The sequence below is a fragment of the Bombina bombina genome, chromosome 6, assembly GCF_027579735.1.
Source record: "Bombina bombina isolate aBomBom1 chromosome 6, aBomBom1.pri, whole genome shotgun sequence".
Classification (NCBI taxonomy): Eukaryota; Metazoa; Chordata; class Amphibia; order Anura; family Bombinatoridae; genus Bombina; species Bombina bombina.
Window position 1 is genome coordinate 742,582,858 of NC_069504.1, and position 22,862 is coordinate 742,605,719.

Genomic DNA, 22,862 nt, shown 5'->3' on the forward strand with positions numbered 1-22,862 from the left:
CAATATTTAAACAGCTAATGAAACTTTAAAAATAATAATTATTATTATTATCAGGTATTTGTAGAGCGCCAACAGACTCCGCAGCGCTGTAAACATAGTCAGTGTACAGGATAGCTTTTGTAGGGGTCAAGTGGGTAGAGGGCCCTGATGAGAGTTTCACTGTTGTAGTCGGCACTTATGAAGCGATCTGTAAATAGCTGGGCCCATAGGCTTACATTCTAAGGGGTTCAAGGGGAAAGCAATGGAGTTAGGAAAGGTTAGTGTTGGTTGTATGCATCCCTGAATAGTAGAGTTTTTAGGGAGTGCTTGAAGCTGTTACAACTAGGGGAGAGTCTTATGGAGAGAGGCAAGGAATTCCACAAGATGGGGGCCAGGTTGGAGAAGTCCTGTAAACGGGAATGTGACGAAGTAACAAGAGAGGAGGAGATCCTGAGCTGATCGAAGGGGACGGGAGGGAGAGTATCTAGAGACAAGTTCTGAGATGTAGGGAAAACAGTGCAGTTGAGAGCTTTATATGTCAGGGTGAGGATTTTATGTTTAATCCTAGAGGCAATAGGAAGCCAGTGAAGGGATTGGCAGAGAGGTGCGGCAGATGAAGAGCGACAAGTAAGGAAGATGAGCCTGGCAGAGGCATTCATAATGGAGGTACCATTTCCAAATCAGCTCTTTTACAGCCCATTAAATCCCTAACCTTAAAAAAAAAAAAAAAAAAAATACTAACACTAAGCCCCAAATAGGTACCCACCGTTCCTGAAGTCTGGCGGTGAAGGTCTTCTTCCAGGCGGCTCCATCATCTATCTTCAACCGGAGCAAAGGCGGCACAGAGTGGTCTTCCCCGATGCGCGGATCCGGAGCCGAGATCCTTAGCAGCGGTGATCCTCAGCGGCGTGGAGGGTCCTCTTCATCCGATCTCCGGTGTACACTGAAAACTGAATGCAAGGTACCGCATTCAGTTTGGGGTAACTTGCATTCCTATTGGCTGAAATTTTGAAATCAGCCAATAGGTTTAGAGCTACTGAAATCCTATTGGCTGTTCAAATCAGGCAGTAAGATTTCAGTAGCTCTCATCCTATTTGCTGATTTCAAAATTTCAGCCAATAGGAATGCAAGGTACCCCAACAAATATGGGGTACCTTGCATTCAATCTTCAGTGTGCGACGGACGATCGCATGAAGAGGAGCCTCCACGCCGCTGAGGATCCGTGTATCGGGAAAGCCAGCTCTGCACCGCCTTCGCTCCAGATGAAGATAGAAGATGATGGAGTCGCCTGAAAGAAGACCTTCTCCACTGGACTTCAGGAACGGTGAGTACCTATTTGGGGCTTAGTTTTAGGATTTTTTTTATTTATTTTTTATTTTTAAGATTAGGGATTTAATGGGCCGATTGCCCTTTTAAGGGCAGTAAAAGAGCTGAATGCCCTTTTAAGGGCAATGCTCATACATATGCCCCTTTAAGGGCAATGGGTAGTTTAGTTTTTTGTAGTGTTAGGTTTTTTTATTTTGGGGGATTTGGTGGGTGGATTTTTTTTACTGTTAGGGGGGGCTTTTTTTAAATTTAAAAGAGCTGTTTAACTTAGGGCAATGCCCTAGAAAAGGCCCTTTTAATGGCTATTGGTAGTTTAGATTAGGGGGGTGTTTTTATTTTGGGGGGCTTTTTTTATTTTCATAGGGAATAGATTTATTTATTTTTTATTTTTGATAATTTTGTTTATTTTTTTCTGTAATTTTATAGTTTTTTATTTTTGTAATTTTAGATTTTTTTTTGTCATTTAATGTTAGGTTTTATTTATGTGTAACTTAGTATTGGGGTTAATTTAGGATGTGTTAGGTTAGGGGGCTTAGTAATTAAATTAGTTATTTGCGTTGTGGGGAGTTGGCGGTTTAGGGGTTAATAGGTAAATCCTTATTGTATGACATAAAAATTCAATATATTTGAAACTATATATAGGACACTGAGTTTTCTATTTGAAATATATATTATATATATATATATATATATATATATATATATATATATATCCTACATGTGTATCTGCACTCCCAATGTCGTATAAATTCCCATATGTGGATATATATGTGCATATATAGATTCCCATATGTGGGACCTCCGCTCTCTTTGATCCTTGATCTAATGGAGAAATGTTTAACCCTAAATTATTTCCGTTTTGAAAACACATTTTACCAACAACTCATGGGGACAGCTATGGGGTCGAATATGGCCCCATCATACGCTAACTTGTATATGGAACACTACGAGCGGGATATCATAGATGTGTACAACATCGATACAGTAAGACATTACAAAAGATATAATGACAATGTCTTCCTCATATGGCAAGGCACAGAGGAATCCTTAAAAGAATGGCTGATACATCTTAACACACTTGAATCCCCAATTAAATTTGAGTTGAAGTATGATTTGAATAGCATTGACTTTCTGGATCTAAGAATTTATAAGAAGGAAGGCAAACTGTTCACGACTCTCTACACCAAACCCACAGACCGAAATTCTATACTTGAAGCATCCAGCAACCATCCTCCACACACAAGAAAGGCGATCATAAAATCACAGATGATCCGAGTACTAAAAAAACAACACTGAAACCAACAATCGTGAAACACAACTACAAATGATGACTGAAAAGTTCTTACAAAGAGGATACAAGATGGATCTTATACAAAGTGTCATAGATGAGGTTACCACGCAGGAAGACCAACAGTCTAAACATCTGGAACAAACTAAGAAAGAGAGAATGATTTTTACCACCACTTATAATAAAGGAAAAGACAGGATGGCCCAGGACATCAGGAACAGATGGGAGATCTTGGCGACTGACCCGAATTTACCGTTTGAACATATGGATCCCCCCATTATGGGATATAGACGTGGAAGGAGCCTAAGGGATCTACTCATGGCCACAGACCCACAACATTGCTATATGAAACAGCAATGGCTCAAAACAAAGAAAAAGGGTTGCTACAGATGCCTGGGATGCACAACATGCAGTGGTATGATCCCATGTAAAGTTTTCAGACATCCACATACGACTCAGAAGTATGCAATAAGACACTATATCACTTGCACGACCACTCATGTCATCTATCTTTTGAGCTGTTGTTGTGGCCAATTTTATGTGGGAAAAACGACAGACAATGCACGCCTTAGAATGGCTAATCATAGATCAGCCATTAGGAGCACCTTGGATAAAGGAACGTAAGACATTTTCTTACGGCCAAACATAAAGTCACAGACCTAAGGTTCATCTTAATTGACCATGTCCCGGCCCTCAAACGGGGTCGGGACAGGGATACAACCTTACTCCAGATGGAAGCTAGATGGATTCATAGACTTGGTACCCTATACCCTAAAGGACTAAATATGTCTAATGACTGGCACTGCTTCCTCTAATAAATATGTAGAATGACTATTCTTCATTCCGCTCCTGTGATGATGCACCTGGTGAGATTCACCCGCGATTGTGGGACACAGGCAAAATCTGGACTCTTGACCAGCGGAGTACAGGTAATACACTTCTTTGGCCATACTTTGACATATTGTAGGTGGTTAACTGACCAGTGAGTTTCATATGTCCTAGTGTGATAAACACTTGGTGGGACCTACCTAAAGAGTCTCTTATGGGCCTATTGGGTGGCTGTACACTGATGGAAGCAGGTCATATTAGCACATGACATATGGGTATTCATGGGGTACCTTGGAAGATTCTGGAATGAATGGAAGGTCAGCTTGTTTTTGGTCTGTGGACAGATTCTTAACAATGTAACCCAGGAACTTTGTTTGGGTGTATTAACACGGGTCCTATTGGATCACAAGGACTAACTTTATACTTCTAATACCTTACTAATTCATTAATGAGTTTGTGATATAACTTTGATTGCCACTTATAACAGTGTACCAATGATAAAACTTGAGGTTCTACTATATTGACTAGTTGGTGTCCAGGCACAAGGTCTTATACTATATTATCTTATATATGGTTGCACGTATGTGACATTGATTATCCTCTATTTTGCTTATCTGACACTACAGGTAGCTTAACCCTTTGGCAAGAATATGAGACAGTGGATCAAGGTTAATAATGTATTAAACAACCAATATTTGTTGGGGTGCTTATGTTGAAATATTAGATGTTTTCATAATATTGAAGGGTATACTGCCTCTTGAAATGCACGCTACTTATCTCAGGCATGGGACATTTGCATAGTTCTTATGTACAATCTGATTTCCCTTAGAAGCCTCCTTTTTACACGGATGATTAACCATGGTGATATAGATTTACACGCACTACCCAATATGCTGACCACCTTTAACAACATACACTTTCTTACTGTAGGGGATCCCCTATACGAGACCTCCACTTATAGCCCTGTTCACAGCTAGCATATGTGACAACGGATTGGCACGATCGAACAGTATTGTTGCTTTTAGGCTCACAACTAGATCACCATGACGATGCGCATACGTCATTGGTATATGCTAATTAGCCATGCGCTAGGCTAATGAACAGCACAGGCGCCGGAGCTGCTTCTCTTGGCGCCTGACAGTAAAAAGGGTTTTGTTTTTCTTGACCGTTACGTTTTCCCCACAGAGCTGTTGGAGCTTGATATGTTCTATAGAATGAACATGACTTTTTGACACGCAACGCATCTACCTCTGAGGTAGGATTGATCATTTATCTTAGAGACTACTACACACCGGTCTGTTACAACACGATCTAACGTAAACTAACTACAGGCACAATACGTTTTTGGAATGAATCCACAGATTTCACACTATAAACTCACAGCTTGGTGCAATATGACATTTGAATTTTATAGGTCTGAGTGGACTGGTAACATATATAGATCCTGGGACTGAATGTGATATACTGTGACATATGAATAATGTAACATATATGAGTGTTTATCTAACACCAATGTTCTGGAATTGGTATGCCTCTAAATGTAATGATTTAACTTAGGTATGAACTTATGGTTGCCTAGATCCACTTATATATTTAATGATGTACAAATCTGATAGTTTATGCATTTATTATTCCATCTATACAATTTTGAAGCATATATGAATGCCTGTATTAGTAGTAAGGTCACACTGAGGTATACAGGGGTTATCACCATGACAACCCCAGTTTTGGCGCAATTCACATTTGATTTGGTGGTGGGTGGGGCTTAAGGGGTACATAAGTCACTGTGTTTAGTTGCATGTTTGTTCTGGTCTGAGGAAGGGGTCTGTGAACTCCGAAATGTTACCTAATAAATAAGTTTTTCTGTAAAACCCAGTGAGTGCAGTCCTATGTTGAAGAATACTATATATATATATATATATATATATATATATATATATATATATATATATACACAGTATATATATATATATATATATATATATATAAACATACATATTTAAGGGGAACACAAAGTTCCCAAAGACCGCAATATTATTTTTAAGACCCCACACCGCCAACTTTAAAGCCCCAAAACTGCCCAGTGCAGTTGTTTTTTATTTAAAAAAAAAACATAATTTATGCTTACCTGATAAATTTATTTCTCTTGTAGTGTGTTCAGTCCACGGGTCATCCATTACTTATGGGATATATTCTCCTTCCCAACAGGAAGTTGCAAGAGGATCACCCAAGCAGAGCTGCTATATAGCTCCTCCCCTCACATGTCATATCCAGTCATTCGACCAAAACAAGACGAGAAAGGAGAAACTATAGGGTGCAGTGGTGACTGGAGTTATAATTTAAAATTTAGAACCTGCCTCAAATAGACAGGACGGGCCGTGGACTGAACACACTACAAGAGAAATAAATTTATCAGGTAAGCATAAATTATGTTTTCTCTTGTTAAGTGTGTTCAGTCCACGGGTCATCCATTACTTATGGGATACCAATACCAAAGCTAAAGTACACGGATGATGGGAGGGACAAGGCAGGAACATTAAACAGAAGGAACCACTGCCTGTAGAACCTTTCTCCCAAAAACAGCCTCCGAAGAAGCAAAAGTGTCAAATTTGTAAAATTTGGAAAAAGTATGAAGTGAAGACCAAGTTGCAGCCTTGCAAATCTGTTCAACAGAGGCCTCATTCTTAAAGGCCCAGGTGGAAGCCACAGCTCTAGTGGAATGAGCTGTAATTCTTTCAGGAGGCTGCTGTCCAGCAGTCTCATAGGCTAAGCGTATTATGCTACAAAGCCAAAAAGAGAGAGAGGTGGCCGAAGCCTTTTGACCTCTCCTCTGTCCAGAGTAAACGACAAACAGAGAAGAAGTTTGTCGAAAATCTTTAGTTGCCTGTAAGTAGAACTTCAGGGCACGGACCACGTCTAGATTATGCAAAAGACGTTCCTTCTTTGAAGAAGGATTAGGACATAAGGATGGAACAACAATCTCTTGATTGATATTCTTGTTAGAAACAACCTAAGGTAAAAACCCAGGTTTAGTACGCAGGACTACCTTGTCTGAATGAAAGATCAGATAAGGAGAATCACAATGTAAGGCAGATAACTCAGAGACTCTTCGAGCTGAGGAAATAGCCATCAAAAACAGAACTTTCCAAGATAAAAGCTTAATATCAATGGAATGAAGGGGTTCAAACGGAACACCCTGAAGAACTTCAAGAACCAAGTTTAAGCTCCACGGAGGAGCAACAGCTTTAAACACAGGCTTAATCCTAGCCAAAGCCTGACAAAAAGCCTGGACGTCTGGATTCTCTGCCAGACGCTTGTGTAAAAGAATAGACAGAGCAGAAATCTGTCCCTTTAGTGAACTAGCGGATAAGCCCTTTTCTAAACCCTCTTGTAGAAAAGACAATATCCTAGGAATCCTAACCTTACTCCATGAGTAACTCTTGGATTCACACCAATATAAATATTTACGCCATATCTTGTGGTAAATTTTTCTGGTAACAGGTTTCCGAGCCTGTATTAATGTATCAATAACCGAATCCGAAAACCCACGCTTTGATAGAATCAAGCGTTCAATTTCCAAGCAGTCAGCCTCAGAGAAATTAGGTTTGGATGGTTGAAAGGACCCTGAATTAGAAGGTCCTGCCTCAGGGGTAGAGACCATGGTGGACAGGACGACATGTCCACTAGGTCTGCATACCAGGTCCTGCGTGGCCACGCAGGCGCTATCAGAATCACCGATGCTCTCTCCTGTTTGATCCTGGCAATCAGTCGAGGTAGCAACGGAAAAGGTGGAAACACATAAGCTATGTTGAAAACCCAAGGGGCTGCTAGTGCATCTACCAGCACCGCTCCCGGGTCCCTGGACCTGGATCCGTAACAAGGAAGCTTGGCGTTCTGGCGAGATGCCATGAGATCCAGATCCGGTTTGCCCCAACGATGAATCAGTTGAGCAAATACCTCCGGGTGAAGTTCCCACTCCCCCGGATGAAAAGTCTGGCGACTTAGAAAATCCGCCTCCCAGTTCTCCACGCCTGGGATGTAGATCGCTGACAGGTGGCAAGAGTGAGACTCTGCCCAGCGAATTATCTTCGAGACTTCCAACATCGCTAGGGAACTCCTGGTTCCCCCTTGATGATTGATGTAAGCCACAGTCGTGATGTTGTCCGACTGAAATCTGATGAACCTCAGTGTTGCTAACTGAGGCCAAGCTAGAAGAGCATTGAATATTGCTCTTAATTCTAGAATGTTTATTGGGAGGAGTTTATCCTCCTGAGTCCACGATCCCTGAGCCTTCAGGGAGTTCCAGACTGCTCCCCAGCCTAGTAGGCTGGCATCTGTTGTTACAATAGTCCAATCTGGTCTGCGAAGTCATTCCTTTGGACAGATGAACCCGTGACAACCACCAGAGAAGAGAATCTCCGGTCTCCTGGTCCAGATTTAGCAAAGGGGACAGATCTGAGTAATCCCCGTTCCATTGACTTAGCATGCATAGTTGCAGCGGTCTGAGATGTAGGCGCGCAAATGGCACTATGTCCATTGCCGCGACCATTAAGCCGATTACTTCCATGCACTGAGCTACTGATGGGCTTGGAATGGAGTGAAGGACACGGCAAGCATTGAGAATCTTTGATAACCTGGACTCCGTCAGGTAAATCTTCATCTCTACAGAATCTATAAGAGTCCCTAGAAAAGGGACCCTTGTGAGTGGTAACAGAGAACTTTTTTCCATGTTCATTTTCCACCCATGCGACCTCAGAAATGCTAGAACTATCTCTGTATGAGACTTTGCATTTTGAAAACTTGACGCTTGTATCAGAATGTCGTCTAGGTACGGAGCCACCGCTATGCCTCGTGGTCTTAGTACCGCCAGAAGAGAGCCCAGAACCTTTGTAACAATTCTCGGGGCCGTAGCTAACCCGAAGGGAAGCACTACAAACTGGTAATGCCTGTCTAGAAAGGCAAACCTTAGGTACCGATAATGATCTTTGTGAATCGGTATGTGAAGGTAGGCATCCTTTAAATCCACTGTGGTCATAAATTGACCCTCTTGGATCATGGGTAGGATGGTCCGAATGGTTTCCATCTTGAACGATGGAACCCTTAGGAATTTGTTTAAGATTTTTAAATCTAAGATTGGTCTGAAGGTTCCCTCTTTCTTGGGAACCACAAACAGATTTGAATAAAACCCTTGCCCCTGTTCCGTCCGCGGAACTGGGTGGATCACTCCCATCACTAAGAGGTCTTGTACACATTGTAGAAATGCCTCTTTCCTTACTAGGTTTGTTGATAACCTTGACAGATGAAACCTCCCTTGTGGAGGAGAAGTTTTGAAATCCAGAAGGTATCCCTGAGATATAATCTCCAACGTCCAGGGATCCTGTACATCTCTTGCCCAAGCCTGGGCGAAGAGAGAAAGTCTGCCCCCCACTAGATTCGTCTCCGGAAAAGGGGGCCCTGTCTTCATGCTGTCTTAGGGGCGGAAGTAGGCTTTCTGGCCTGCTTGCCCTTGTTCCATGACTGGTTGCCTTTCTAACCCTGTCTGTAACGAGCAGTAGTTCCTTCCTGTTTTGGAGCGGAGGAAGTTGATGCTGCTCCTGCCTTGAAATTACGAAAGGCACGAAAATTAGACTGTTTGGCCTTTGATTTGGCCCTGTCCTGAGGAAGGGTGTGGCCCTTACCTCCAGTAATGTCAGCAATAATTTCCTTCAAGCCGGGCCCGAATAAGGTCTGCCCTTTGAAAGGAATGTTTAGTAGTTTAGACTTAGAAGTTACATCTGCTGACCAGGATTTAAGCCATAGCGCTCTGCGCGCCTGTATGGCGAATCCGGAATTCTTAGCCGTAAGTTTGGTTAAATGCACTACGGCATCCGAAACAAACGCATTAGCCAGCTTAAGGGTTCTAATCTTGCTCAAAGACTCATCCAATGGTGCTGTGCGAATCGCCTCTTCCAGAGACTCAAACCAGAATGCCGCTGCAGCAGTGACAGGCGCAATGCATGCAAGAGGCTGTAATATAAAACCTTGTTGAACAAACATTTTCTTAAGATAACCCTCTAATTTTTTTTTTTGTGACGCAGTATCAGACATGGCTCTCGTGTCATCGGCGCGCTCTGTCCTTAACCCAGAACTGTCGCGCTTGCCTCTTAACTCGGGCATATTGTATAATACTTCTTTCATAACATTAGCCATATCATGTAAAGTGATTTGTAAGGGCCTTGATGTACTTGGCGCCTCAATCTCACGCACCTCCCGAGCGGGAGACGAAGGTACTGACACGTGAGGAGAGTTAGACGGCATAACTGCCCCCTCGTTGTCTGGTGATAATTTCTTTATCGGTACACATGACTTTTATTCAAAGTAATATCAATACAATTGGTACACATATTTCTATTGGGCTCCACATCGGCTTTTAAACATAATGAACAAGCAGATTCCTCTGTATCAGACATGTTTAAACAGACTAGCAATGAAGCTAGCAAGCTTGGAAATTACTTTCAATAAGTTCACAAGCAATATAAAAAACGCTGCAGCGCTTTTAAAAAACACAGTTGAATAACAAAGAACTAATTCAGTTATAGTCAACAATTCTTTAAATGTATTAATTAGCAGAGGATTGCACCCATTAGCAAAAGGATGATTAACCCCTCAGTACCCAAAAAAACGGATATCAAATTAATATTAAACGTTTTTATCACAGTCTAACACACTGTCACAGGTCTGCTGTGACTGATTACCTCCCTCAAAAACGAATTTTGAAGACCCCTGAGCTCTCTAGAGACGTCCTGGATCAAGGAGGAAGAAGCAGGAAGACTGTGCTAGAATTTTAACTGCGCAACAAGACGCTAAAAAAGGCCCCTCCCGCTCATTTACAACAGTGGGAGACCTGATATAACGGTTTCCATGCAGAAATATACGTTAGCCATGTGGAAAAAAAGAAAAAATTCATGCCCAAAAGGATTTATCACCAAAGTACCTCACAAAAACGAATAACATGCCAGTAAACGTTTTTTAAAAACAAACTTCTTTTAATGTCATGCAAAGTTATCACTAAGCCTGCTACCAGTCGCTTCCACTGCAGATGAGGCTTAAGCATTATTTCAGTATTAACAGTATTTTCTCAGTCAAATTCTAGTCCCTAGAAAATAACTCTACTGTGCATACATACATCAGCCTGATACCAGTCACTACTACTGCATTTAAGGCTGTACTTACATCATACGGGTAACAGCAGTGTTTTCTTAGTCAATTCCATTCCCAGAAAATATTGTACTGCACATACCTCATTTGCAGGGGACCCCGCATGCTATTCCCATGTTCTGAAGTTACCCCACTCCTCAGAATGTCGAGAACAGCAAGTGGATCTTAGTTACGCCTGCTAAGATCATAGAAAAACGCAGGCAGTTTCTTCTTCCAAATACTGCCTGAGATAGAAAAACAGCACACTCCGGTGCCATTTAAAATAACAAACTTTTGATTGAAGAATAATTAAGTAAAAAACTCCAACTCCTCCCGCGACCTCCTTCTTTGTTGAGGGTTGCAAGAGAATGACTGGATATGACATGTGAGGGGAGGAGCTATATAGCAGCTCTGCTTGGGTGATCCTCTTGCAACTTCCTGTTGGGAAGGAGAATATATCCCATAAGTAATGGATGACCCGTGGACTGAACACACTTAACAAGATAAAAAATCTACTTTTTTTTAAATAAAAAACTATAATGCCCCCTATTTTGAGTGCATTTGGGGAACTTTTAGAAAATTAACCAGAAATCTATTCTCTGTTTATTTTTCTGACCGCTAATTACTACCGTGAGTTTGAAGTAACAATAACTAGTCACTTGTAATGGCGCAATTATTTAGCGTTCCACTTGTAATCCCTTAGGGATTGGCAAAGACTACACTCTCGTGTTGCCCCACTGTAATGATTTAAAAATGCTGGGTATTCCAGTGCTAATACAAAAGTAACTTAAAGAGATATAAAACCCACATTTTTTTTTAGGAGTCTGACCTTTTTTGGTTCAGCATCCCGGATAGCAATTGGTGGCTACATTTTGCATCATAGTGGGTTAATGTTTGTCAAAGTGGGTTAATGTTTTTAACCAATATATTCATTAAGTTTATTTATTTACAATAAAAGTTATGTTTTAATATTGAGAACCCCCTATTCTCTGTTTTTGTGGGGTAGAGACACAGATTTGTTACTACGTGTTTGAGTGTTTTGGGGATGCTCTTTTCTATCCTTTTTTGTATTATTCTATATATACATTAGCATCCTACACCGACTGTTTGAGTTTTATACTCAGTCAGATAGTTTACTGTTAAGATTCCACCCAACTTTTTATTTTTTGGCTCAAATATTATTTCATCTGTAAGGTAATATAAAATGCATTTAAAATCCTTTGCCAATCCATATATATTAAGCTTTTTATATATATATATATATATATATATATATATATATATATATATATATAAATGTCAAGCAGGGACTGCATTCACTGGATTTAAATAAATATATTATTATTTATTACGTGGTAACGTTTCGGGGGTTCGCAGACCCCTTTCTCAGACCAGGTCTGGTCTGAGGAAGGGGTCTGCAAACCCCAAAACATTACCACTTAATAAATAATAATGTATTTATCTAAATCCAGTGAATGCAGTCCCTGCTTGACATTTCTACTGATAATTTGACTTTGCTCCCTGGTTGAAGACATACCGGAATTGGGAGTGCAGATACACGAGGATATATATATATATATATATATATATATATACACACCGTATATATATTTGCCACACTATATATATTTATATCGGCCACACAGTTGCTGCCAGGAAAAAAAAAAGTCTTCACAATAGATCTTAAAATAGAATTAAACAACAAGAGTTCACATCAATCTTTCAAAGGTATAGACATACTGTATACATATTGATATATAAATTAATATTTCAATCAAATGTTATAAATGGTGGCAGCTTTAATTTTATAAATTGAATGAAATACGTACTTGGGGGTCTGTAGCTGCTTAGTTGCCTGAGATACAGGCTTCTAAGCAGCATGCCCCCTGCTCCTATACTTAACATTGTTAAAGGGGCACTGAACCCAATTTTTTTTCTTTCATGATTCAGATAGAGCATGCAATTTTAAGCAACTTTCTAATTTACTCCTATTATCAATTTTTCTTTGTTCTCTTGCTATCTTTATTTGAAAAAGAAGGCATCTAACCTTTCTTTTCTGGTTCAGAACTCTGGACAGCTTTTTTTTTATTGGTGGATGAATTTATCCACCAATCAGCAAGGACAACCCAGGTTGTTCACCAAAAATGGGCCGGCATCTAAACTTACATTCTTGCATTTCAAATAAAGATACCAAGAGAATGAAGAAAATTTGATAATAGGAGTAAATTAGAAAGTTGCTTAAAATTCCATGCTCTATCTGAATCACTAAAATAAAAAATTTGGGTTCAGTGTCCCTTTAAGTATAAATAAAGTTGCGCATCATTGCGCGTGACGTCACCGCACATAACGTGAAGCCCCAACGATGCCTGTCTCTATGCAGGCCAGATCGCCAGGATAGGAGTGGGTGGGAGCCCCCAGATCTCCCTTTAAGGTCGGAGAGTGCTAGCGACGGCTCTGAGCCGTCGTTAGCACCAGAGTGGGAAACTCTAAGGCGGCTCAGAGCCGTCGTTAGCACTCAAGGGGTTAAACAATGTACTATCATTAGGCATTAGTAAAGATCACACTAGTATATTACATTTAATCACACACAAACAATTTGAACAAATGTAATAGATCATTATCTTAGAGAGTGCACAATGAGTGACAACAAAAAAGAGAGTTTTAGTGTGAACCATGTCATTAGAAGACTGGAAGATGAGATAACAAGAAATAGGGTTTTGTATGGACTTTATGTAGCGTTGCCAGGTGTCCAGTATTCATCAGGGCCGTCCAGTATTTAAACAGGCTGTCCAGTAAATTCTATGCAAAAATACTCAATAGTTAAAAGTCCCCTGAGTGGCAGCTACATTTTAAAGGCCTCTTGTGTTTCTATTCATACAGACACTGCTCACAAAGAAGTAATACTTCACATGCACTACTTTGTGTTACTGGCAACCAAGGAGAGTAAAAAATAAATAAATTACTGTTACTGGCAGTAATAGTAGTGAGTGTTAATAAAACACTATTGTGTGCGTTATACGCAGCCAATGAGGTAACATTTTTGCTCTTTGTTTGCTACAGGAGGTTGAGGGAGGATTAAAATATCTGCTGTATGGGTTTTACTAGCAGTCAAAGCAAACTTATTGATGTATATGTTTCTGGCAGCCAAGGGGATCAAATCATTGCTCGCACATGTGGTAAGTCACCTACAGTTGGTTCAGTATATTTGTGAAGGACAGCTGGCAACCCTAACTTTATGGAACCTACTGAACTTTTCCTATTATGATTTTTTCCTTTTGTCTATGTGTTTATAAATTCTGCCCTTTGACTATGTAGTAACAGTGTTTTTCTTTATCGGCCAGAATTCAGTTGTTTAAAATGTGTTGCAATTTGTTTAACCAATTAAAAAGAACTATTAAATCACTGACCTCTGTAGCTAGGTTCTGATTGGCTCCATTTTCCAAAAGGAATTTTACCACAGGAAGATGATTCTCCTGAGCTGCCATATACAGAGGTGTGAAGCCTTTCTGTGTATGAAGTAGAACAAAGTTAAATGTGGCGGGTAGATCCACAAACACTGCTCAAATAACAATGTTGCAATTCATGGTTTCAAATTAAGAAACAAATGTAAGTAAAGCATTACTGTTAATAACATACATTTAAAAAAAGCTTCCTCTCCAAAAAAACTGACTTTCATAGCTGTACCTTATGAACTAAAAGGGACATTAAACACTAACTACATTTTATAAGCTTAGTGTTGAGGTTATTACCCGCCTTCCTTCTAGTCATGGATGCCGCCATGTTGAAATCTATCTTTCGCTGCATTTCAGTGCTAATGTGTTTGCTCATGTGTAGCAACTCTTCATCAGATACCAGCAGTGTAACCTTAGTTCCAAAATGGCGGCACCCATGATTAGATGGAAGGGCATGAAATGCATTTAATGCTTAGTTTCCCTTTAAAGGGGCATTACCTGTGACTGGCTGTTGACATTGGCCCCATAATTAACAAGCTCTCGAACCACATCTTCCTGGCCAGCTAGGGCTGCGATGTGCAAGGCAGTGTTGCCCTTCTGTGAGAGGTCAAAACAAAGAGAAACAATACATTATACAATTTTTTTGATTTATTAATAAGGAGGGAGGAGCTATATTGATAAGAGTAGGTGGAGTAATGATAGAGAAAAAAGAAGCAGAAAAACATATTAATAAATAGAAATAAAATGGGAAAACAAATGGAGCAAGCAGTTTATAAAAAGCATGATAATATGAAGGAAAGGAACAATTGAGTAAAAAAAAAACTATGTATTGATGTAATTTTATAGAGAGTAAAGGACAAAATATGGGACAAGAAACCATGACACAAGAAAGAACAATAAGAAAGGAATAAAGAGTGATAGAGACAAAAAGGTGGAGACGTACAGAGAAGGAATATATATGAAATAAAGTGGATACAAGTTAGATAACTAGTTCAAAGGGGAAGACAAAAAGAAATATAAAAAAGAGAGTCATGAAGGTATTAAAGGACCCCAACATTGCAAGTATATTTCTTACCTTGGTCGTGGTCTCTAGGACAATCTCCTTATGCAGCAGCTCGCTCACCATTTTGAGGTGGCCCTCTTTACTGGATAGATGCAGAGCATTCAGCCCATTCTGTGGGGATGAGAGAGTTAATTGTGCGCAGACAAAAGTAGATGATTTCAGGATTTGCAACAGCAAGTATTGAAAAAGAACATTCTCAAGGGGGTCTATTAAAAAAAAATGGATGTGGATAAGTCTAGTAGAACGAGCAGGTAGTTGGGAGAAGTCAAACGTCACAGAACACAGAGGAAAAGAAAAATGTATAAAATAGGTCAAATATGACAGTGATGGCAGAATGTAACTACAGTGCAGATAGGACACATTGCTGATACAGTAGTTCAGGCATAATAGTAAGTCTTAAGGAAAAGTCTAAGATCACATCTAGAGTATGGCTGAGGGATAAATCAGCCTTTGCTTTAATCCGTGTGACCAACTTTGCTTTGGAATGGTATTTCACAGAGCTAGGCCTAGTGAGGCCTTATGGAAGTAGAAATAATAACTTTGATTAGTGCAAATAAAGGACTTCATGTCATAACACCTAAACAATGTTACTCTGAGAAATATATATTCACTAAAGGTTGCAACATAAGAAAAAAAACAAGATAATGCAGGTGTATACCTACAGAGCATTGGAGCAAAATGTAAGGATCTAACTCGAGGGTCCCTTCCTAACCAATACTTTATATCCTATATACTGTTAAATTTGCCAGGAACACATGTAGGAGGCCTTGGATATGCAACACCAACATTTTGGGCCAGATTACAAGTGGATCAGAATTTAACGATTTTTAAATCTATTTTAAATACATAGTTAAAACCTTTATTAAATATGAAAATTGCATAAATATGCTTTTACATGTTTTCATCTACTTAACGGCAAAGGGCTCCAATGCATTTATATATATATATATATATATATATATATATATATATATATATATATATATATATATATGTACACATACTGTATGTATTTAAATGTGTATATATGACTGTAAATACATACGTATATACACATATAAATACATATGTACATATATATAGACAAATATATATATATATATATACATACACACACAAATACATATACATTTTTAAAATGTATTTGTATGTATCTCAAAGTTAAAGACCTATGACTGCCTTTTTTTTTCCTAATACCTGAGATCTCATATCTTTGAGCCTTTATAACTTGTGCAATATTTTATTTGAATAATTTTTATTAGATGGTGTTATTATGAGTGTAACTTTACTTTGTAATCTATTTTTGATGTGCTTTGTGCAACTTTTAGGTTTCGTGAAACAGTTAACCAGAGCTCTGAAGTTGTGAGCGCAATCGTGTTTACTTTCAACTCGTAATACGAGCAGTAAGCCTGATGAGCGCAAACCCTCACATTATACCCCATATCGCTCAGGCGCAAACGTTTGCGCTCTACTTGTAAACTAGCCCTTAATGTAGTCTGTCAGAGCTTTATCTTTCATAATTTTTCCAAAATTTGGTTTGTTTAAAGTGACTAAAATGTTGCACTGTAAAAGTTATTTTTATTCTGATGTAAAATAGGTGTACATTATACAAGATTTTATCTTCCAGATTTCCCCAGTTCTATTTCTGATTGACCCCATTTCCAGGAAAAACATGAAAATACAGAAAATGGTCTCTAGGAATAAATAGTCTTAAAACAGAAAAAAACAATGTCCAACTCTGGAGGCCGGAGCCCTGGGCAAAACGAATTAGTAAGGCCCTTCAGCTCATCCCTCATATTCCCCTCCCCCTGTATGTCCTGCCCCCTGTTTAGCCCACATGCAGTGTGTCATATATAAAGTTTAACACTATATATTACAAATACTGATACCAGAAGCAATTAATTATAAACTAAATACAGAACGTACATTGAACAGTTCCTTACCCTCACCACTGATGACAGTGTGGGGCCCCCAAAGCACAAGGTCTGGGGCTGGTGTCCCTCCCACCATTTCAAAAGAGCAGGCCTGGATAGATGATATGAGAAACCCATGCCATACAATTGGATATAAAATGAGGCTGTAACAAATAAGAATAAGTGCAGTCCATGAAGGTATCAGTCCTCGAGCTTTGAGAAACCAGAACACCCTAATGCATCAAACAGGTATATGTGGTAATAATGGTCTAAATGAGCTGAGGGAAGCTATTCTTTCAAGTGTACTAGCTTTTCTTCATAATCAAATGAGGTACAACAATGAGTTGGAAAAAATCCTGAAGCTTTGGATCTTAAAATGTTACTACCAATTAATTAATTGTCATCATACAAGCCTTTTCTGAAGCAGGGCATGTCAATTAGAATGTTCTAATCACTTGGTCTTGGAAATACATTTGCCCAAAAAAATAGAGAGTTGAATCTGGAATATTTACATACAGTATAATAATTTGAATCACTTAAAAAATGTATCAGAATGATTTAGTATGTTAATGCCCAGATAAGGGGTCAATGTGATTCCATATAGTTTCCTAGAGGAATCATGCTTTTATAGACCCTTGAAGCTGTGGCAGACCACAAGAGAGAAGCACAAGGTGAAAATTGTATTGTCTCACGGTGAAATTAAAAAATGGAAATTATCTGGTTTAATAGGAATATGAAATAATGCATTATTCCCATTATCCTAATGAATGACTAAACAAAATAGAATTAATCTAGAACGGGAACTTTTGTTAGTTGTTGAAAGTACAAAATTAGAATAAAATGCACTTTCTTCCCTTTGGAACAGGATCCTTTTCTGACAGCAGAACTGACACATAACTGCTACGTCCAGGAATTACTAGAATGCCAAAACATTAAAAAAAACACAGAAGCCTGATAAATGTTATCCTGTAATCCTCTGTAACAATACCATTTAACCATGATAACCATGTCCAATGAAAAAACGACTTAACCTATAGGAATAGACTGACAGGAAACAGCTTTAGCATTAATCACCCAGATTTGGCTTGCATTATCTTCCTGGAACTTTAGTAGTTCTACATAGAAAGGTCCTTGTCATGAAAGAAACCCAATTGGTTCACTGCCACCATTAAGATTTATGATAAAGTCCAGGTTACATCTGAAAGGTGATAAATACTAAAAGTAATAATCATAAGCAAATCCTTAGAACCATAAAGAATAGCACAAGTCTGAAGTCATAAAACTCTGCTATGACTAGGTGCCTGATATTCAAAACCTCGTCGCTCAGGCGAGATATTCTAAGAAGTCTTGTCGGTATGGCAAGGCACTTAAAAAAAAATTAGAAACACACATTTTAACTTTAGACATGTTTATGTTGCTATGTAGTGATTTTTATGCGAAACAGAGACTCCTACATTACAATACTGGGTCTAAAATATCCCAAAAATTTTGCGTGATCTCTCTCCATGCCGGCAAGGTTTTAGTCCTGTTCCAAAGAAAGAAAAGTGCATTTATTCTAATTTTATTGCAATGAATCTATAGAAACATTGCAGTTAAAGGGACATGAAACAAAGTTTTTCTTTCATGATTCAGATAGATCATACAATTTTAAACAACTTTCCAATTTACTTCTATTATCTAATTTGCTTCATTCTCTTGGTATCCTTTGTTGAAGTAGCAGTAATCCACTACTGGGAGTTAGCTGAAAGCCAATGACAAGATGCATTTGCCCCTACTAATCAGCAGCTTCTGAGCCTACCTAGGTATACTTTTCAACAAAGGATACAAATAGAATGAAACAAATTAATAGAAATAATATGGAAAGTTATAAAAAATAGCATGCTCTCTGAATCATGAAAGAAAAAAAAATTGAGTTTCATTCTACCCATGAGATAACAAAATAAAGACATTCACTGTAGAACATCTCTCAAATTTACTAAAAACTCATGAGAAAACCTATTAAAGGAAACAAATCTATATGCTTGGCCATATTATCAAAAATAAAGATAAACACTTCTGTTATAACAGGGTTCTTCTTCTTCCAAAATGGGCAGAAAACAACCTTCTTTCTTCACACAAAACATGATGGAGAAGAGGAGAACCTAGAGGAATAATATCTTCACCCAGTGAATACAAACTCAGAGAACTTTTATGCAAATCCAATGAACCAATGAATGTTCTATACTTAAAAGGCCATGATACCCAAATGTTGAAACACTTGAAAGTGATGCAGTAAAGCTGTAAAAAGCTGACTAGAAAATATCACCTGAACATCTCTATGTAAAAAAGATATTTTAAAAAAAGATATTTTACCTCAAAAATTCCTCATTAGCCACATCCCATGTTAACAGACTTCTAAGCAGCAAATCAGTATGACTGTCCCGGGACAGCAGAAGGAGCAAACTTTCATGCACACTCATCTTATTTCCATATTAAAAATGTATTTCTACTTTTCACTTTATTTAAATTAAGAAAACACACATTTTGAAACAGCATGTTACAAAAATAATTTATCCAAAGCTTAAAATACAGTCTGTTCATAGCCAGGAAAATCAAACATTTATCTCCTCTTACAAGCTGTTGCAAACATTTTATTTTATTTTTTTGGCTTGGGTATTGGATACCATTCAGTATTAAGTCCAAAACAACAGATGAAACTCATCCAAAAATTACATGTATCCTTTCCGAAACCCTTATTAGATAAATAATGCGCTTTAACATCAATGAGATGCCCTTAAAGGGAAACTGAACCCAATTTTTTTCTTTCGGGGTTCAGATAGAGCATGCAATATTAAACAACTTTCTAATTTACTCCTATTATCAAATTTTCTTCATTCTCTTGGTATCTTTATTTCCCCTGTACAAATCTGAATGTTATGTAAAGGGCAAAAGGAAATTCTCTATAGATTTCTGGATTTCTCTCATGTTATATCTGGAACTTTCCCAGAATGCAAATGATACTTTTCTTTTGCTTCTGGCTAAAAGAGGCTGATCCTCCACAAATGAATAATAATCACTGTGAAACAAAAAAATAGAGCACAGACTACTAGATTGCTTACACTGTAAAATCTTTAATAAAAGGAAATTATGAGGGATGAATACTGCCAAGTGAAGCACACAACACTGCACAGAACATTGCATAAATACATCAAACTGAATCTTAGCAGAGAGTATATAATGATTGGACCAAATTGCGACAGGTTTGAGAACGTGAAATATGGTGATAACTAGGATTATAAGAATTATGCTGGAATAAACCTTCACACTATCTCCCTGACTTGAAATATTCATCTGGGGGAGAACAGTGAAATATGCATGCAACGTAGATGGAGAAACGCCTAATAGTTGTGATGATCTCCGAAAGTCTGCATGTTGGCCAGACGCCGCGGCACATAGAAACATAGATTTTGACAGCAGATAAGAACCATGGGTCCAAGAAACCTGCACTAAAAGTGCAAATTTACTTAGTTTGTGAGATAGCCAATACTTATCCCAGACACTCTTAAAGCCCCCAATAGTGTTTCTCCATACCACTTCTAATTAAAGTTTATTCTATGAATCAACCACATTTTCTATGAAGAAGTGCTTCCACAAAGTCCTGCTGAGCCTACTACCCTTCAGCATTTTGTTAAAGGTACATTGGACTAATTTCATAATACAAAGAGAGATTGTTTTTTACCTCGAACATAGCCAATGGGCTCCATGTACTTAAGTTTCAATTTGCTCGCCAATAGCCTGCCGGATAAACTCACTAGAACTCGCAGTGAGCGAGACGATGCTCGTTAGCCATACATACAAAAAAAGAAAAAGAAAAAATGTGTTGCATCTAATCCGCTGTGAGCAACGTCCGAGGATTGATACATTTGACGCCCCGCTAGTAGCGAATATTGAAATGTACTATTCTGTCTGGAGAACTTTTCAGTCAGTTTTGTCCCACGTGACTGCAAGGTGTTAGAGACGTCACAATTGTCGCGCGAAGTGAATTCAGCACTATATAAAGGCAATCTTTATGAAATTGAGTCAGAAAATTTATTATTTTAGGGGCTGGACGTTATTAGTTATTTGTGATTGAAAAATTAAGTATGACTTGTTCTGGACCGGATTTGCCCACATCAAAATCCAATAATCCACACTTTTCACATCAGCAGAAAGTGGTTCTTGTTGATATAGTACTGAACTCTTATGAGTACGAAGTGAAGCAAACATTGCATAAACATAAAAGGAGTATATGGCAGCGTATAACTGATGCTCTAAGTTCCCAGGATCCAGGAAAAAAAGACGTGGACCAAATGAAGAGGTACAACCATATAAAAAGATTTGCCCAAGCTAAATTGGCAAAGGAAAAAAATTCAGCATGTGCAACAGGACGACGACCAGCATATGTGACGATCTGAATGATTACGAACAAGAGCTGGCTCAGCCTTTAGGCCCCAAGGTCATCAGTGGGATTCCAGACAACTGTGACAGCAACCTGAGAGGTATAATTTGTATTAATTTGATGACGTCTTAACTGTAAAAACAGAATTTATGCTTACCTGATAAATTACTTTCTCCAACGGTGTGTCCGGTCCACGGCGTCATCCATTACTTGTGGGATATTCTCCTCCCCTACAGGGAAAGGCAAGGAGAGCACACAGCAGAGCTGTCCATATAGCTCCCCCTCTAGCTCCGCCCCCCAGTCATTCGACCGACGGTTAGGAGAAAAAGGAGAAACTATAGGGTGCCGTGGTGACTGTAGTGTATAAAGACAAAAAAAAATTCAACCTGATTAGGAAAACCAGGGCGGGCCGTGGACCGGACACACCGTTGGAGAAAGTAATTTATCAGGTAAGCATAAATTCTGTTTTCTCCAACATTGGTGTGTCCGGTCCACGGCGTCATCCATTACTTGTGGGAACCAATACCAAAGCTTTAGGACACGGATGAAGGGAGGGAGCAAATCAGGTTACCTAAATGGAAGGCACCACGGCTTGCAAAACCTTTCTCCCAAAAATAGCCTCCGAAGAAGCATAAGTATCAAATTTGTAGAATTTGGCAAAAGTGTGCAGAGAATACCAAGTCGCTGCCTTACATATCTGATCAACAGAAGCCTCGTTCTTGTAGGCCCATGTGGAAGCCACAGCCCTAGTAGAGTGAGCTGTGATTCGGTCAGGAGGCTGTCGTCCGGCAGTCTCATGGGCCAATCGGATAATGCTTTTTAGCCAGAAAGAGAGAGAGGTAGCAGTAGCTTTTTGATCTCTCCTCTTACCAGAGTAAACGACAAACAAAGATGAGGTTTGTCTAAAATCTTTTGTTTCTTCTAAATAGAACTTTAAAGCACGAACAACATCTAAATTGTGTAATAAACGTTCCTTCTTTGAAACTGGTTTCGGACACAGAGAAGGAACAACTATTTCCTGGTTAATATTCTTGTTGGAAACAACTTTTGGAAGAAAACCAGGCTTAGTACGCAAAACAACCTTATCTGAATGGAAAACCAGATAGGGTGGATTACACTGCAAAGCAGATAATTCAGAAACTCTTCTAGCAGAAGAAATAGCACCCAAAAACAGTACTTTCCAAGATAATAACTTAATATTTATGGAATGTCAAGGTTCAAACGGAACCCCTTGAAGAACTGAAAGAACTAAATTTAGACTCCAAGGAGGAGTCATGGTTCTGTAAACAGGCTTGATTCTAACCAAAGCCTGAACAAAAGCTTGTACATCTGGCACAGCTGCCAGTCGTTTGTGTAACAAGACAGATAAAGCAGAAATCTGTCCCTTTAGAGAACTAGCGGACAACCCTTTATCCAAACC

The 22,862-nt window shown here is 38.9% G+C and overlaps 1 protein-coding gene across 1 annotated transcript in view; it reads right to left on the reverse strand.

Annotated features, from left to right (window-relative positions):
• Positions 1-22,862, reverse strand: part of ANK1 (ankyrin 1) — a 789,047-nt gene that overhangs the window by 563,741 nt on the left and 202,444 nt on the right. The window contains exons 3-5 of the mRNA XM_053717993.1: positions 15,125-15,223; positions 14,548-14,646; positions 14,005-14,103 (exon numbers count right to left, since the gene is read on the reverse strand). Of these exons, the coding sequence (XP_053573968.1) occupies positions 14,005-14,103; positions 14,548-14,646; positions 15,125-15,223 (297 nt within the window). The remainder of the gene's footprint in view (positions 1-14,004; positions 14,104-14,547; positions 14,647-15,124; positions 15,224-22,862) is intronic.